Raw genomic sequence first — 17,199 nt, 5'->3', positions numbered from 1 at the left:
CTTAATACTTTCCCTTCAGCCTGACTGTCTGGAGATGAGCTGTACTTCCAGGGGATCCTCAGATCCACCTGGAGGCTGGCCTCCCTAAACCTCAGTGGGATACAATGCTACAGAGTCACCCTTCCAAAGCAGCCATTTTTGCCTGGGCAGCTGATCTTTATAGTATGGAAATGAACAGCAATTCCAGGAGATCTCTAGGTCCCACCTGGAAGTTAGCTGTCCCTGGTCTGGAAACATTCCTTGAAGTTTGGAAGTAGGGCCTCAAAAGTGTATAATGCCTCCCCAGCCACCTAACCACCCACATAGCACCAACTGACCTATTTCACGTCAAGATAACATTGCAAAGAAGATGTAAGGTTGCCAGATTGGTACAGATTCATGTTTTGGATATGACCTAGATATTCATAAATCTGACTAGAGTCAAGACTGCTGTGCAAAGAGAGATCTCCTTAGGGTTCCCAGCTTCCAAGGGGGGCACTAAACCCACACCAAGCCACGAGCTAGCACCCGTTGCATTACAAATACATGGGCTTTACTACTAGTAAGGAAATTGCTTATAGTGGAAGAAAAGGAAAGGTATACATGAACCTCTTGGTCATTTTCTTCTTAACTTCCTTTTTGAAATCTGTTATGAGGTCATATGTTGCACTGCAAAGATGAGTTCTAAACAGTTTCCCAAATCTGTTTACATTTACATTTACAAGCTGTGGTACTGAACAGATGTCTACTCTCAACAGATGTAAGCACTGGGATTCTAGGCATGTCAGCCACTTGAAAACAGAACAATATTGTCTTTGATAACTAATATAATCCACTCCAACACACGTTTTAAGTTCTTTACTCAAACTCACAGATGAATAATAACAGCCAGAGTCCATCTTGGACTACTCTAATCATTGAATGGATGCAGTATACCAAGAGTGTATTTACCATATTTAGGGCATCTAAATTACAAACCTTTATCTCAGACAAAGCATGCCTAACTAGTCATGAGTGAATCCCTATAATATAGTCATTTCATCTCAAACAAGAGGTCCAGAAAAGGGCAACCAAATTTATTAGTGCTTTCCCCACAAAGAAAGGATAAGGACTTCAGTCATTTCAGTTTATACAATTGAACATGTTTTTAGGTAGAGTGAACTTTTTCTGCTTTTCTCATAATACAGGCATCCAGTGCAGTTGATGGGTATTAGATTCAGACATAAGGAAGTACTTCTTCACTCAATTACCTGTGAAATTCAATCCTACAGAATGTAGTAAGGGCCACTAGTTCTGTTGGCTTTAAAATGGGATTAGACACATTCATGCAGGAAGGATGACTAAATAGAATCTCCATGTTCAAAGGTAACCTCTGAATATTTATTTTCTTTACTTCAGTTATATCCCACATTTCTCCTCAGCAGGGACCCAAAGTGGTTTACATCATTCTCCTCTCTTCCATTTTATCTCCACAAGAACCCTGTGAAATAAGTGTGACTGGCCCAAGGTCACCCGCTAAGCTTTCATGGAAGAATCGAGATTTGAACCTGGGCTTCTTAGTCAGATATTTTAGCCACTACTCCACATTGGCTCTCTCTATAGGATTGCCAGGTACTACAAATGCTGTCATTTGGGGAGGAAGGTGTGATCTGGCAGCCTCCCCCCCCCCTGGAACTTACCTGAACCCAGATAAGCATCTGGCATGTTGAAGTCACCTTGAAATGATGTTGGCATGTTGGAGACCTCAGGGATGATGTTCTGGTTTTGAGGGAAACCCTATGGTAAAAAATCAGCTGCAAACCACAAAGATTTGCCCCAAACCCAGAATGTCACTCCAATGATCCCAGCATGCCAACATCACTTCTGAGAGACATCACCACATTGAGATGTTCTTCCTCGGCCCAATGGATGTGTGTGTATGGGGGGAAGTGGGGGGAATGGTATGGAGGTCCAAGGGGAGAGAATCACCACAAAAGCAGCTGTTTGGGGTTGGATTTCCCCCTGCTTTCTGAAACTCCCAAAGTCGGGGGAGGCCTTGGCCTCCAAGACCTACTTTTAAACCTTCTGTGAGCAACTGCTTTGCCTCTGTATGGACCAAGATGCTGAACCATCATCTGTGTCATGACCTCACTGAAACCTCCTGTCTCCAAGGGGTTGCCACAGCAACCAGAGCCAACTGTTGAGCCAGCTGCTCTAAATCAACCAACTCTGCTGTCAGATGAGAGAGATGCCTCTGAATGCACTCAGGTGAACAGCAGAGATGAGCCAGTCTATTTCAGAGATGCAGTTCCTGTACAGTCACCGGTACACTCGGGTCCAGAGAGATCCCCGGAAAGACTAAGGGGGCGGATGAGATCAGTTATCACAGAATGCCAGAGGAGCCAAAGATTGCAGACATGCTGTCTCAATAGATGGGGTCTAGCTGGGATGGCTCCTGGGGAGGATAAGTGATTCAATTAACTAGGTTGCTTTTAGGCACGCTGGGTATAATCTGTTCAGAAACCCTGCTGTCCGGCTTGGATTCCCTTGGCTCTGCGAACTCCTGTGACTCCCTATCAGCTTCCCTGAATTCTGGCATATGGCTCTCAACTACGCTTTCGGTAATTGGACTGGCTTTGACGACTATATGCTTATCTGTATCCTGACCTTGGCTGTCCCTCGACTACTCTTTGCCTCACCCCAACTGTTTGCTTCGGTATGTAACGACCTGGACTGGATGTTGACCTTGCTCTGGTGTGGACTCAAGCTTGGCTCCGCAGCCCAGGCACCTCCCACCCGGCTGCCTCTGGGTGCAGCCAGATAGGGCAGCAGCCCAGGTGCTTTGTGTTCATTGATAAATACCTGCTAAACTAAGATATATGCACTTCAACCCAAACAGAATCTGACTGAATTTGGCAGGGCACGTATGACACTTTAAGTTGAAGTTGTTTATGAGTGACAGGCTTTGCCACTGATTTCTATTTTGATCATTGCCTGAGCAAATAAACAAAACAATGCCCTTTGCTGAAGTGCACTGAAAGTTGATTGAGAGTGTATTCTCGGCATGTGTCAAAGTGCCTATAGTGGCTAAACCCAGCTGCCCCCATGTTAAAATCCCATTTTGTGATGGATCTCTTTGTTGAGGTACTTTCTGCTCTTTCTTTGTTGCCTGGAAGATCCTGTTGCTTGGAAAAATCTTTCAAATTAGGACTTGATACAAAGTGGAAGCAAGAATGCAAGTCCTCTAAATCAGACAGTACCGGCTGTTTTAAGGCAGTGAGAAAGAACATCTTAGTACCTCTCACCATAATTCTACTGTATTTAATTCCCTCACTCCTCTCTTTTTATTGCCACGGAAAACATGGCTCCAGTTTCCACCACCAGAAGGCAAGAGACAAGAAAAACTGTAGTGTTAGAGAGCATCTTGTGCTGCTTCAGGTCAGAAACTGGCAACCTTAAATGGAAAGACCCAAACTGACTAAAATTCCAATTTTTAGACCCACTCCTCACTGACATTTCTCAATGGTACATGAATACTACACACAATGTGTTTTTCAAAAGCCCATTGTCTTTCAGCATCTGACTATGCAAAGGACAGTGCTTGATTGCCACCATTTAAACCTATACAAGTAAAATGAGAGGTCTTGGGCTGTTTCGGTCAATATTGAAATTTTCCGAACGGAATCAATTCATCCATTATGTTAAATTTAGAGAGAGATGTGCTAGGCTTGTGGACAGGCTTGCTGTTTTGACAGGTACAGCATGTGCTCATGATTCTTGTTTAATGTTCCCCCTAAAGAATAATTCAAAGTGGAAGAAGTTGTGAGTGGGATGAAAAAAAAGGAGAGTCAGTCTTCTCTGCGGGAAAACATAATTATCCAACTTCTTTAAATGCTCAAACAGATGACAAGCAATCAGGCGTTCAGGGCCACTTGTGAGTTCAAGATTAAAAACAAAACACTCTCACTTTTACAGGCAGTTATAGATCTCCAGCCCCTTAGCTACATATAGCAGGAGGGAGCTAGGAAAAATAATCCCCTTTTATTTTCCCAGGTTATTCACACACATATATACCCCATGCTTTTTGTCTCTTTGAACTCAGATTCTCACTCAGGAAGTTCTGCTGAGCCAAATGGGCTGTCACTGGAATATAAACTAGGGTTGCAGTATGGGGGGGGGGGGGGATGACACATGTGTGTTTTTGTGTACACGATTTCTTTGATGAGTGTCAATCCTCTCTACAGTTTGTTCACCAACTCCATGCTTTTAAAAGACACCACAGACATGCATGTACTTCTAATCTGCTGTCTAGAGAAACAAAGGTAAACCAAAAAGAGTGGGTTCCATGTAAGTAGGCAAAAATTACCCACACAAAAGACTGGTTGGTGTGTAATAGTTTGGGCGTGGTTGATTTGTTCTAAGGTGGTTTTCCAAGTGCGTTTTAAATCTCTCAAGTGAGCAGCAAGATGGCAGATTTAATGATCAATCAAGAGAGTCATCATGAAACAGGCTGCTGCCTTTTATTCATAGACTGACAGCTATTTTGGTTTGGTTTTGCTGCTTTCAAGAGGTTTCTTTCTTAAAGAGTATTTTTACATTTTAATGCTGCAGCTCTTAGTGTATAGTTTTCAATGTATTCACCGCCATAAGACTTGTGCTGGCCACTAGTTTAGATAGCTTTTTTTTAAGGGATTAGGGAACTGGGGATATGTATATTAATATGTATATTAATATACATATGTTGTTGTTTATTGTTAGTTGCAAAGTCGTGTCCGACCCATTGCGACCCCATGGACGATGATCCTCCAGGCATTCCTATCCTCTACCATTACCCAGAGTCCATTTAAGCTCACACCAACTGCTTCAGTGACTCCATCCAGCCACCTCATTCTCTGTTGTCCCCTTCTTCATTTGCCCTAACTCACTCCCAGCATTATGCTCTTCTCCAGGGAGTCTCACAATCTCAGGGCCTTTTCGCACGGGGATCTTTGTTGCAAATTGTTTGCGGAATGAAAAATCGCCATTTAAAATAGTGGAATTCGTCGTTATGCATACCTGCCTTTGTAGTGGAATCAGTTGCGTTTTTTAGCGTTTCCCACAGGCTTCCGGTCTCGGCAGAAATCGCTAGAAAGGAAGCGCTATTGCCAAGCTCGTCCCGCCCCTGGCCGTCAAGCAGCCAATGGGCAGCCGTTAGCATGCTCCCAAACAGCCCCTTTCCCTTTAAGAAAGGTTTTTTAAAAAAAAAAAAACGACCCATAGCAACGAATCTAGGTAGATTCGTTGCTACGGAAAGACCCATCCAGCTGCCTAATGTGAGCTGTCGTTTGATTGTATGATCGTTTGCACGCTGCCTCGAGTGATAAAAAAAAAAATCCCCCCCCCCTCTCACGGGCCCGATTTTCGGCTGAATTTATTTGTAAAAAATAAAGGGACTTTATTTCAGCAAACGGGCTTTTCAGTGGTTTGTGCTTAGTGACTAAAGGTGAAGGACTGAAGCCAGGGAAGCCTCTAAACAGAAAGAGGATCGCTGGTGCGTTTATCCCCGCTCGCTCGGAGAAAAAAAAATGGTGATCGCTTCGCCGGAAGTTTGGAGGAGAGAGCCAGGGGGAGGGACTTTGAAGAACCAGCAACAATGGTAACGCACAGGTCTTTAGCGCTACTGTTGCAGATTGGTTGCAGGAGTGTATCGCTATCCGGAGGGTGAATCCACTTTTCTGGATTCCCCTGAAAGCGCTACAACGAAGCGCTTTTTGCGGGTCGGTTTCAGGATTGTTGCAGATTGTCTACGACGTCGTGGGTTATGGCAAATTAGTAGCGTTTCCAAATAGCAACCATTGTGCTATTTTGAAGCCGTGCGAAATGGCCCTCACTATCACCCATCCTGCTGTGCCTTATCCTGGAAAGGCAGCAGGAAGATAGAGAGGGAAGCTAATGTTCAACAGTAGTGGGGAGAGACATTTAAAAAGTTGTAATTACACAAGGTTGACTCAGCCTTCCATCCTGCCGAGGCTGGTAAAATGAGTACCCAGCTTGCTGGGGGGTAAATGGTAATGACTGGGGAAGGCACTGGCAAACCACCCCATATTAAGTCTGCCATGAAAACGCTGGAGGGCATCACCCCAAGGGTCAGACATGACTTGGTGCTTGCACAGGGGATATCTTTACCTTTTTATTCTAAGTATTATAATATTCTATTCTATTTTCTCATGAAATAAGCTTTTTTAGGGAGTTGCAAAGGAAGAGCTCCTGCAGTTTCAATGTAACTTTTCAATAGGGAACTAATTAATTTCCCTTGTGGAGAGAGGCAGAAATGCCAAAAGCATGTGGTACTTCTGATTTCTAAGAGAGGGGAGTTCATACTTTGCATATTATGTTGAAGCACAAAGGTTGTTTTGATGCCCCTGTCACAGTATAATATTTTAGCTGTTTCCCCAGCCCAGTAACTTGAAAGATTGAATGGAAGCCCCTTTTAACTTATAGGGCTTAAATGACACTCAAGATGTTTTAAGAGGGGAGAGGTCAGATTAAATCAGGGGTAACATATCTGTGGTACCTCAGTATAGATAATTCTGAGATAAAATCAATACATGCACAGACTTTAGTTCATATATTTCAGGCTAATAAGATTTCTTAAGTTACTTGAGGCTTATAAAAGGCTTTTGTTCCCTATCACTCCAGTACACTTTGAGTATTCTCTCACTATTTTTGTTTCCAGAAGAATGGCACACTTTTTCTTTATACACCAAAACTCATATTGAGTTTTTAACTGACTCTTAAGGATTCTACAAGAAGTTTTTAACAACCCAAACCAGGGATCTCTGCACCATTCAGAGCTAGCTCCCTGTTTGACTAGGTAGGGAAATTCTCCTTACTAGAAGATGTAACTAGAAGATTTATCCCTTTTCTTTGGCCTGAATGTATTTGTGTACTTCCCAAACTTCTTTGCCAACTTCCACCCAGTTCTCCATCTTTGTTAAACTTCTCTCAGTAAGGCTGAAATCAGACTGTCAGTATTCAATTCAGTCAAAGCAGAAATCTGACTAACTCTCTCCTCAGCATCCAATTTCCATAGTCTCATTGCTCAGCGGATGCTGACCAATTAGATTTCTTGGAGCAACGTGTCACTCAAGGCTGTCTGTTTTTGTGAAGAATTAACCTTTCATTGTCCTTCAGCTGTTTGTACAGCACTTCTAAACTTTTAGAAAGTATAGTTTTTCACAGTTGCTCCATTATCACTGGAAACAGTCCTCAGTACTACTGGACACTTGTTTCCTAGGGGAATACTCCTCGGGGGGGGGGGAATGTGAGAATATGTGCACTAATATGACATAAAGCTAGGGGTCACTAAAGTTGTGCCAATGGATGTAATGGCATTTGACATTACCTTTGTTGGCATCTGCTAAGTGCTTTTTAGAAAGTGAGTGGGGCCAAATGGGGATTTTTTCTGATGTTTATGGTGGCTTCATATAAAGTGATTTACCTATAGAAATACAGAGTGATATTCTAAAATCAAAATGGAATTCCTTTCTGAGTAAACACAATAGGTCAGTACAGCGAAAATGCCAAAAGTACCTAGCTGGAACATCTACTGAATTGTAAGTCTGTACTAGGGGGAAAATGTTTTGAGACTAGGTTTGATTAGCAGACCGCAGTTACTTAGGCCAGACTGGACTAGCTGATAGATGATGCATATCTAGGCTTGTGTTAATTTGCATGTTTATCAAAGGGACATGGAACATGCTTTATAAAAAATCACCATGATCCTGGGAAGTGGTATAAAGCAGGCCTGGGCTAGCTAAGAGGGCAAGAAAGGTAGATTGATTGAGAAGCACTGAAGGTGGTGTTCTCTGAAAGGCAAAGCAGGAATTACTGACAGCTGAATTCTCTTTTGACTGCACAGAAATAGGGATACAAGATCCTCTCCTGAAGGTACTCCTTTCTGCACTTGGGCACTCCTTACTGCCAAAGAGAGAATAAACAAAATGTGTACCTGGAAGGGACATAGGCACATTGGTGATGGAGTGGGGGGAGACCCTTGATTTTTGGCAAAACTCTGTTCACCCCATCCCCTACTGGCTAGTTCAGAGGACCTGCCAACCCTACCCCAAAATCAGCACCCTAGTTTAGAGCTACCCCACTACATCTTGCCAGGAGGAAGGGGGAGCTACTAATTTGAAGACTCATCCAGCACATTCACCAGAAGAGTTTCTGCTGTTGCAAAAAGGCCTTCCTGACATCTGGGGACTCTGTTCCAGGTTTAGCCTCAGGAAGATTACATAGTGCTGTGCCTTCTTCAAAGTGGATTGTGACTAGGACTCTGCTCGGAGACAATGATTAGTGAACCAGTAATGGTATCTTTGGCAATGTTTTCACAGTTGCTTTCTGTTGTATTTAAACACAATGGATGTACATTTTGAGTTTCTGAACATTACCCTAGATTGAACCTGGCCCTTGGAATCTACAGAGGTTACAGGAGTTATCTAAACTCTCCAATTTGAATATATTTTTATAATTCAGGTGGAACTTGATAATACCACATCAATTTTTGTTAACTTTTCAAAAATAGTTTATGTTCCCATCAAAACCAGGCCAGATTTTCTCTCATACTTAGGGCTCATAGCTCTGGTATAAAGGAATTATCTACTAAATATTGTTTAAAATATATTCAGCACACCAAATTGGTCCACTTTGAGCCTCAGTGTGAGATGTCTACAGTATCAGTGGCCATTGCATTGGCAAAAAGAAATAATGCAGCAGCAAGTGGATGCACTGAAGATATAGTTTTTAAAAGTATTATTTACCTATTAAATAGGTCCAGATGGAACATATGTCTTTCCCTTCTGATTGTCAGTTCTTAGTATAGATAGATAATACTGGAGTAATGTGGCCTGGACTCACGCAACATTTTGCAGAACCCTAATGCAAACTCTAACCAAGCTGAAGAGTCTAGCAGAATGCTAATCTTTTAAGAAGCATCTTAGTAGATGGAACTGTGTAAAATGTGTCTCAGTTTAGCAGGGTGGGAAGCCCAAGCGGACACTATAATCTGCATTTAGCAGTCTACCCACAATCCAGCCCATTGGACAGGGCAATACAGGCTCAAATGACACATTTTATTGCAGTTTTATTCTCTACCATGCCTGTCCATGTATCATCTCCCCGACAGCAGTTCTGTTAATTGAGACCAGCTGCTTCAATTCTGAATTATTCTCTCCAGAAATATTGATAGTATTATGGTATGATTAGAAAGTGCTTTGCCAAATGCCTCTCAATTCTGTGCAGCTCAAATGAAGAGCAGCTGCAGAGAAAAGGCCTGTTCCCTCTCTATGCCAAACAAAAAAGCTTTCGTGGTGGTGGGGGGAAACAAAAAACTGGGGATAGGAGCTATCAAAGGCAACCGACTACAGCAGACAGCAATCCACTAGTGGACTTGCCTCTGTCATTTTGCATGTTGATATGCTGCTTTCTTGTACTTTAGGTAAATGAGTTCAGAGGCTGTGGGTGAACGTATAATGCTGCCTTACACTGAATCAAACCATTGGTCTACCAAGCTCAATATTCTGTCCTGACTGCCAGTGGCTCTCCAGGGTCTCAGGCAGAGAAAGATATTTGTTTCTTTAGGAAATGTACTCACCACCTCTCCACAGACTTGCTTAAGGCTGCTTTCCTAACATCTGAGACATTTTAACTGGAGATGCTCTGCTTCTTATCCATGGCCCCTTTCCAAAGGTTAAGTATTTCTAGATCAATATCTTTAAAACACTCTCGTTTATAAAATGCAGTGGGGTGCTCTGAAAAGCCTATGATAGGCACATATGAGCTGCAATGCAATGGAAGAGAAATCAATCTAATGAGGTGAGATTTAGGAAAGAACTGTATATTACAGGAAATTATGTGTCTGCCATGAAAGTGAGGCCCAGGTAAAGAGGTCCATAATACACAGCAGAGGTTACCTCATTTCTCCACCTGATGTAACAACCAGCTGCTGCTAACCAGAGAAGCAAGGAACACTTTACATGTTTCTAAGGAATATACCAGAACCACAGTATGTTGAGGGTGGCTGAGGCTCAAGAGTATTAATACATGTTATATTGTACTGACATCCTCTATGGGTTCTGGCAATCATATCTGGTTGTCATGTTCCATACTAGGAACTCAGTTCTGAAGCACATGAAAGTTGACTGTAGGAGTTGATCATAGCAAGTGGGGTTTTGTTCCCCTCATGCCATTTTCTGGACCAGGGCCAGTGAGTGCTATTTGCCCAGTGGAAGTTCCCTAATTTCCTTCTTTTTCTTCTAGCCCAGGCTTTCATGAAACCCCGGGGTTTCTTGGTGACCCTGGAAGGCTTTCCTGAACAGATGGGAAATATTTTTTTTTAATTTTGTTAAACATTTATCAGGTATATGATCATATATAGTTACGTCAACCTGCTGCCCCCCCCCCAATGACCAATGATGGGCCTGGAAGGGAGAGGCCTCCATAGGTGTGCACACAGCTATGCTTCCCAGCCATATTCTGCATGGTTGTGCCACTTCTGAAGTTTCTTGAAGCCTGAAGAATGTTTCAGGAGTTTCTCAATGGTAAAAACATTTGAGAAAGGCTGTTCTAGGTGATCAACTTGGTAATCTGTTTTGTTTAATGTTATTTTCAAATTGTCCCACCCTAGTCCTTTATAGTATAAAAGGATATCTGAACCAGCTTAGGGAGATAAGGCAATCCCCTTCCCTCTGATGTTTAATTTTACCTCAGATATTTGATCACTAGACTCTTGAAAGTCTAACTATAAGAAACACAACTTTATTAAATTCCTTGGTGTGTTTAGATAAAAGTCCAGAATGATGATTGTGAGGCAGTTTTTGTTACTGACACCACATCAAAATGCTTTCCTCCAATTGTCTGTTAGATTTTAAAGAGACAGATGTACTTTATTACTATTAAGAAACTTCACAGTGATCCCTTGTGGTAAAACTGGGTCTGGAACACTTTCCCCCTTCAGGTATATAAAGGTTCCCTCCTGGCTAAAGAAAGGTCCTCTTTTGACACAATAGCTCTGTCTAAGCCCATTTCCACAGTTCTATATTCACACTATTTCTCAGAGCTGTCTTGCTCTTCCCTGAATTAAGAATCTTAGCTCTCTTATAACCTGGACTAGGAATTCTTCTTTCCCCAGAAGATTATTCCCATCTAGGTAGTAAAGTTTGGTCCTTTTCCAAAGCTCTTTTTCAACCTGGGCTGCTGATTCTGCAATTATTATTATTTTTTTTGCTGTCAATCCTGCTGAATTCAGATCAATTTGAACCCAGGTCTTTCTCCTTCTCCCCCCCCCCCCGGCAATTGAAACAGAAAGCCTTCTGCACTTAATTGGGAAAGTTCAGAGTGGGGAGGGGAGCTGTGGTCACGAAGCTGAACTACCTTTCCTGAACTGGCGAAAGGGGTGGTCGTGTCCAGCCAGCATTAGTGCTTTATTCCTTCTTTTTTGACTCCTGAGCCAGCAGCAGCCTCTCAGAGAATGAGGCAAATCTCTGCTGAGAGATTCTGGAATGCAGTCACTTCTGGAGTGCAGTCACTTTAAAACAGGGAGGGAAGCCTTGTAACCGGGAACCAGGAAGTCTTTGAACTGACACCCTGGCCAATCCAGGAAGACTGTTTTGGAGCAGGAAGTTAATTCATAAAAAGGAGAAATCGACACTTATACTAGTTGCAGTTTTTCAAATATTGAGGCTTATATCCACTCCTGGATATCGTGGGGGAAAGATAGGGTCACTGCAGATCAATCATGCTTGTTGCAGAGGGAAAATTTAAAGCACCCAAAATCAAAATCAAATTCAGTGTAGACGGGAGGGATTTATTCGGACTAGGAGTTGATAAAAAGCCCAGTGTAGACTCGAACCTGCTTTTGATTGTTCTCTTGAGCTCTTTAGATAACAGGTCTGTTTCACCAATGGGTGAATAACCCTGCCCTGGACTCTTTCCATTCAGGAAAACAGTGGAAGAGGGCAGGCTGAACTTGGGAATTGAGTTCTGTCTACGAAGCTCACAGTGTATGTTTTCCCAGGGAGTAAGTACAGAAAACATAAAGTGTAATTAGACCAAAGCATACAGAAAATAAGAACAAACTATAGTAGATGCAGATTAAAGGCATTGTCAAATAGTTCTTTAACATTTGTTAACTAAATTCTGTTTCGCCCATCGCAACTACACACTATCAGAATAGCCACAAGAGAAGTAAAGCATCCTCAGTTTCTTACAAAAGTCACTCAGAGACCATAAACTCGTTTCAGAGATAATGCATGGATAAAGCCAGGTAATTCAGCCACTAGCACTGAGGCAAATTCAAACTTTAAAAACAATTGCTCCACAGGAAAAAAAAAATCCAGTTTGGGAGTGAAACGCTCAGTCTATAACCGGAAAACAACTAAATTCTAGTCATGTACTTCAGATCAGCCCAACCCAGACATTAACTGTTTTCCATTCAATTACCTCACCACAACTGGACGCTAATTTTTGTTCTTAATTAAAGCACTTGCATATCCACTACTCTTTAATTTCAGTCTTCCCACCTCTGAATTATTAGTATTATTATTATGCAAAGCACAATCTTAGCACTGACAGGGATGTTTGTTAAACATAATTAAAGATATTAATTTTGCATGGAACAGAAGCCACTGAGCCAAGAACTTCTCTTTTTTTCCAGATCTCCCATTAGAAAATTACCTTCATTAGCACCGACTCACTGAGCTTCTCTCTGTTGACAATTTTTATAGCGACCTTTTGACATGTTACACAGTGAACCCCCAACTTCACAAGCCCTGCAGAAGAAACAGAGAAAAAGAGAGAGAGACGTGGTTAGAGGCATCATTTAGCTTCTTGTTGCTGGCTTCATATGCACATTTTCCCTTCTTGGCTTCTCTTTTCCAGACTTGAAACAGGTCCCGCAGCAACAGAAATATTAAGTACCATCCTTAGCATTTCTCATGGCTTAAGCTGCAGGCTAAATGAGTTATTTCCTAAAGAGGTTATTTCTCCCTGAGTTGTTAGATAAACTAGAAGTCTAGATTGAGCCAATAGTTGGCTAAATATCTTGTCCCATTCTAAAGGATCAGGGCAGGGACAATGTTATATCATTTAAAAGGTTTATGTGTCCTTACCCAAATCCAAGCCATACTAAGCACAGTGGATTTATTCTCAAATAAGTGTGCATAGAACAAGTCACACTATAAATAAGAGGGGCAGGAGGATTCAAGATTCTTGTCTGTACACATTCACTCTTTATTTGCCTTTCAGGCTTATTCCTTTTCCCTTTATTGTTACCACAATGGCAGTGCCAACTTGCCAGTTATAATTGTGCTGCCATACACTTAATAAGAATGGGAAGACAAAGAAGAAGAGCTGCTTTTTATATATTACTTTTTTTCTACTAGGAGTCTCAAAGCGGCTTACAGTTGCCTTCCCTTTCCTCTCCCCACAACAGACACCCTGTGAGGTAGGTGAGGCTGAGAGAGCCCTGATATTACTGCTCGGTCAGAACAGCTTTATCAGTGCCATAGCGAGCCCAAGGTCACCCAACTGGCTGCATGTGGAGGAGGAGTGGGGAATCAAACCCAGTTCATCAGATTAGAAGCCACCACTCTTAACTACTACACCATGCTGGCGGTCAACACAGGGCTGGTTTATCCATGTAGCACATGTAGCATGTGCTATGAGCTCTGCATTTCCAGGGTTCCCATGTGGTGCCTCCCACCCATGGATCATGACCAGAGCCTCCCTTCTCCCCCCTTTTCCCTCTTTAAGGACATCCCTTTCCAATGTTGGGGGGGGCTCTCCCCCCAGTCTGGCTGCTCCAGCTGCAATTATTCTCTGCTAAGGTGCCACAAATCTTTAACCTGGATCTTTTGCTTCAGCTAATCTTTAAACTCCTCCTGGGACAACATATCAGCTACTGAAAAAAGGCAAGTAGCTGAGAGTTCTTATCTCCATCACTGAACTCAAAGTTGAATGTTCATTGTTCCTTCACTTTTGAAAGCTGCATGGGCAAGTTCATACATCTCACAGAAGAGACGAAGCAACAACCTGGCCCATATTTAATATGCGTGCATGATAGAGATGTGCTTACATACATACACATGCATACCATTCACAGAAGTATGTGTACATTCCTCTCTCAGCCTCTCCTGTGTCCCACTTTCTTCTACCGCAGAGGTGGTGCTAATATTTAGCTGGAGACAATCCTGCCATTTTTTATTCTGTCCACATTATGGTAAGCAAATAGCAAGGGTCTAGTGGGTGAAGGACGTGCTTATATAGGCAGTGTTGTATAGAATGCACCTTAGTGTTGTGATGGAACAAGCATTAGCCTCCTATCAAACAGCAAAAGCTCCCTCCCAATGTCTATGGTATCCTATTGAATGTTGTGAGGATAATACAACAGACTTTGCTTTCCTATCCATGTTCTGGTTCCTCATGTTACCATGAGGCTCTTGATTGGACATGACTGCCTGACTGATGTTTAAAAGTAAAGCAATTGCTCCTTAATATATGCAAACTTAATTATAGGAAGAAATACCCACAAAGATTGCTAGAATTCATAGCTTTTCTTGCATGTGATGCAGAGGGCTGCCTTTGCTAATTATATCTACCTCTTGTAACCTCCAAGCATCCCGAGCAGCTGCTATCTTTGATTGGTCCAAATTTACAATATAACCTGAGTTTCCTGAGCACAGGGTATACAGAAAGCTAGACATGTGCAAATAAATAAATAAATAAACAAACAAACAAACAAATCAAAGCACCAGAACCACCCTTCTCTGGTTTGGATTTGACCAAATTGATGGTGATATTATCGTCAATGGGATATTTTCTATTTCTGACTAAAGCAAGGCCTCCAATTCTAGGTACCTGTCCAACCACCATTTTTTCCAATGCTGAGGCAGGAAACAATGAAGGTCAGATGGGCCACCATTTTGGGATGCATGTAAAATTGGGCCCCTGGTCCAGTCTATTTAAGAAGCAGCACCCACAGCTATGCTGCAAATTTGGTACCTCTACCTCAAATCCCCATTTCCCCAGACCACATAATAAATGGAAAAGGAAAAATTTGGTCCCTTTAAACTGCCCAATCTCCTCAGGCTCGAATTGCCTACAAATCATGGTTCAGCAATTTGGCCAAGGCTGATGTGCAGTTCAGGACTGGATTTGTCCTAAAAGTATCTGAATCAACATTGATTTGGGAACTTTTTAGACTGAAACAAATTGCACATGCCGAGCATTGAAGGTTACAGAGTGCTATGGGACAGTACCATTTTTCTACTGTAGAATGTTCAACTGGACTGTTGTTCTCTTAAGCCGCAGAATCTGAATTTAATGTTAGATAACTTACAAAATTACATTTCCCCTCTGTCCCCAGATTTATATCTTTGGATCAAGTGTTATCTTGAACAGGCAGGTGTCTTTGGCAATCAGAGAAGAGAGTCGTATAGAGCAATCCTGTCATGTTCTTTTCACAGTGGTAAAAAAATGTACTATTTGCCTGACAGACCAGAAGAGGATAGGTCTTCACTAGGGTAACTAATAGACATTTTTATCCTGTCGAATTTAACTGCAACAGTAGAAACCATAGTTTGTGTTGCAGCAAGCTCTAGCAAGCAAAACAGAGCAACAAGCCTAGCCCACTCCTCAACAGATCAAAATCCCACCCCTGGGCCATTCTCACCAGAAACGTCCCCTTCAAGGGTTAAGGAAGTTTTTCTTTGATCCTACAACATGAAAGACCACAAAGTTAGCTCCCTACTGGTCTGTCTATGATCAAATAAGCTGCATCTCAGCACAAAAGCTGGTTGACTCTAACCCATGGCAGATCTCTGGGCAGAAATTTATCCTGCAAAACATATAGTCAATGTCTAGGCAGATATTCAGTGATGGAGCTTTCCCAGACACTTGCTACATGCTTAATTACTTTCTGCTTAACAGAAGGTTGCTTTACTGAGTCGGTGCATAACTCACTGATCTAGTATACAACAGCAAACAGCCAAACAGGAATTAATTAGGTAGAACTTTCCCAGTGACTTCCTATATGCAGATGTAATGATTACCTTTAGTTTTAACAGAGCAAGAAGACTGGGATTGGAAAGATATGGGTGCATGGAACCTAAGCTGTCAGTGCACACAACATCTATAACCATAAGATGTCTTTTTGGTTTATACAACACAGAAGTTAAGGCCTTTCTTCCCATATAGTGGACCCATATCAGGTTCACAAGCAAATTTGCAAGAGCTCCTCCAAAGCAAAAATGTTTTCTGATTCAAAAACTTTGCTGAGAATCATACAGAATTATATCCCCCCCCCCAGTTTTTATAATACAATTTAAACACTGTTCAAACAATGGGCTTTTATTATATCATTATATAATATTGTACTGGTAATCCCATTTTAAATGCTACTTTTATAACCTGTGAGCTCTAAGCTTAATGATATATGACAAATGACATAATGTTTTTAGAAAATATGTCAGCAGTATGACACCACAGAAGGCCATCTGCTGATATAAAAATGGCAATGCCAGCTGTTGCTGTGCTCTTGTGACCTGAAATTGGCACCCTTGTTCTGGCCTTGTGCTAGAATTAGACTATGTATAACATAAGACTACATACAGTAGTAGTCAGCTTTGGGGACCAAGTCTAGATATGCTGATGCCCTGGAATGGGAATATTGTGACATGTAAGACATCAGATGTAAGAAGTGTATACTATGTGTATACAAATATAAATGTACAAAATTTGATCCATAGCCTTAAAGAGTAATACTGAGAGGCATAAGAAGTGCAAACAGAGTAGATGTGGAGGGCATTTTTGGCAGGAACAGTTTCAATAGATACTAGGGACCTGCTATTGATTGCTGCAATATTTAACTGCAGCTTGAACAATGAATAAGCTACCCTTTGTCCTGCCAACAGATTTGCAGCAATACCTGATGAAGCAAAAGTAAGAGCAATCATCTTTTTTTTTGCAGGAGAGCGGCTGAACTGTAGGGAAAATTAGACTTATAATAAACGTTAACCCTTATCCCTAATGGAGACCCAAACCTAGTTCCATTGTTCTCTTGTCCTTCATTTTATCATCATAGAATCATAGGGTTGGAAAGGGCCATACAGGCCATCTAGTCCAACCCCCTGTTCAAAGCATCCAAGAAAAGTGTGTATCCAACCTTTGCTTGAAGACTGCCAGTGAGGGGGAGCTCACCACCTC

The 17,199-nt window shown here is 41.9% G+C and overlaps 1 protein-coding gene across 18 annotated transcripts in view; it reads right to left on the bottom strand.

Annotated features, from left to right (window-relative positions):
• Positions 1-17,199, bottom strand: part of BRSK2 (BR serine/threonine kinase 2) — a 532,635-nt gene that overhangs the window by 232,980 nt on the left and 282,456 nt on the right. For all 18 annotated transcript variants that reach the window (XM_077321456.1, XM_077321462.1, XM_077321458.1 and 15 more), the window contains exon 2: positions 12,673-12,767. In XM_077321456.1, coding sequence (XP_077177571.1) covers positions 12,673-12,767 — 95 coding nt within the window. The remainder of the gene's footprint in view (positions 1-12,672; positions 12,768-17,199) is intronic.

The sequence above is a fragment of the Paroedura picta genome, chromosome 2 (assembly GCF_049243985.1).
Source record: "Paroedura picta isolate Pp20150507F chromosome 2, Ppicta_v3.0, whole genome shotgun sequence".
NCBI lineage: Eukaryota > Metazoa > Chordata > Lepidosauria > Squamata > Gekkonidae > Paroedura > Paroedura picta.
This window is presented reverse-complemented; position numbering and strand designations above follow the sequence as displayed.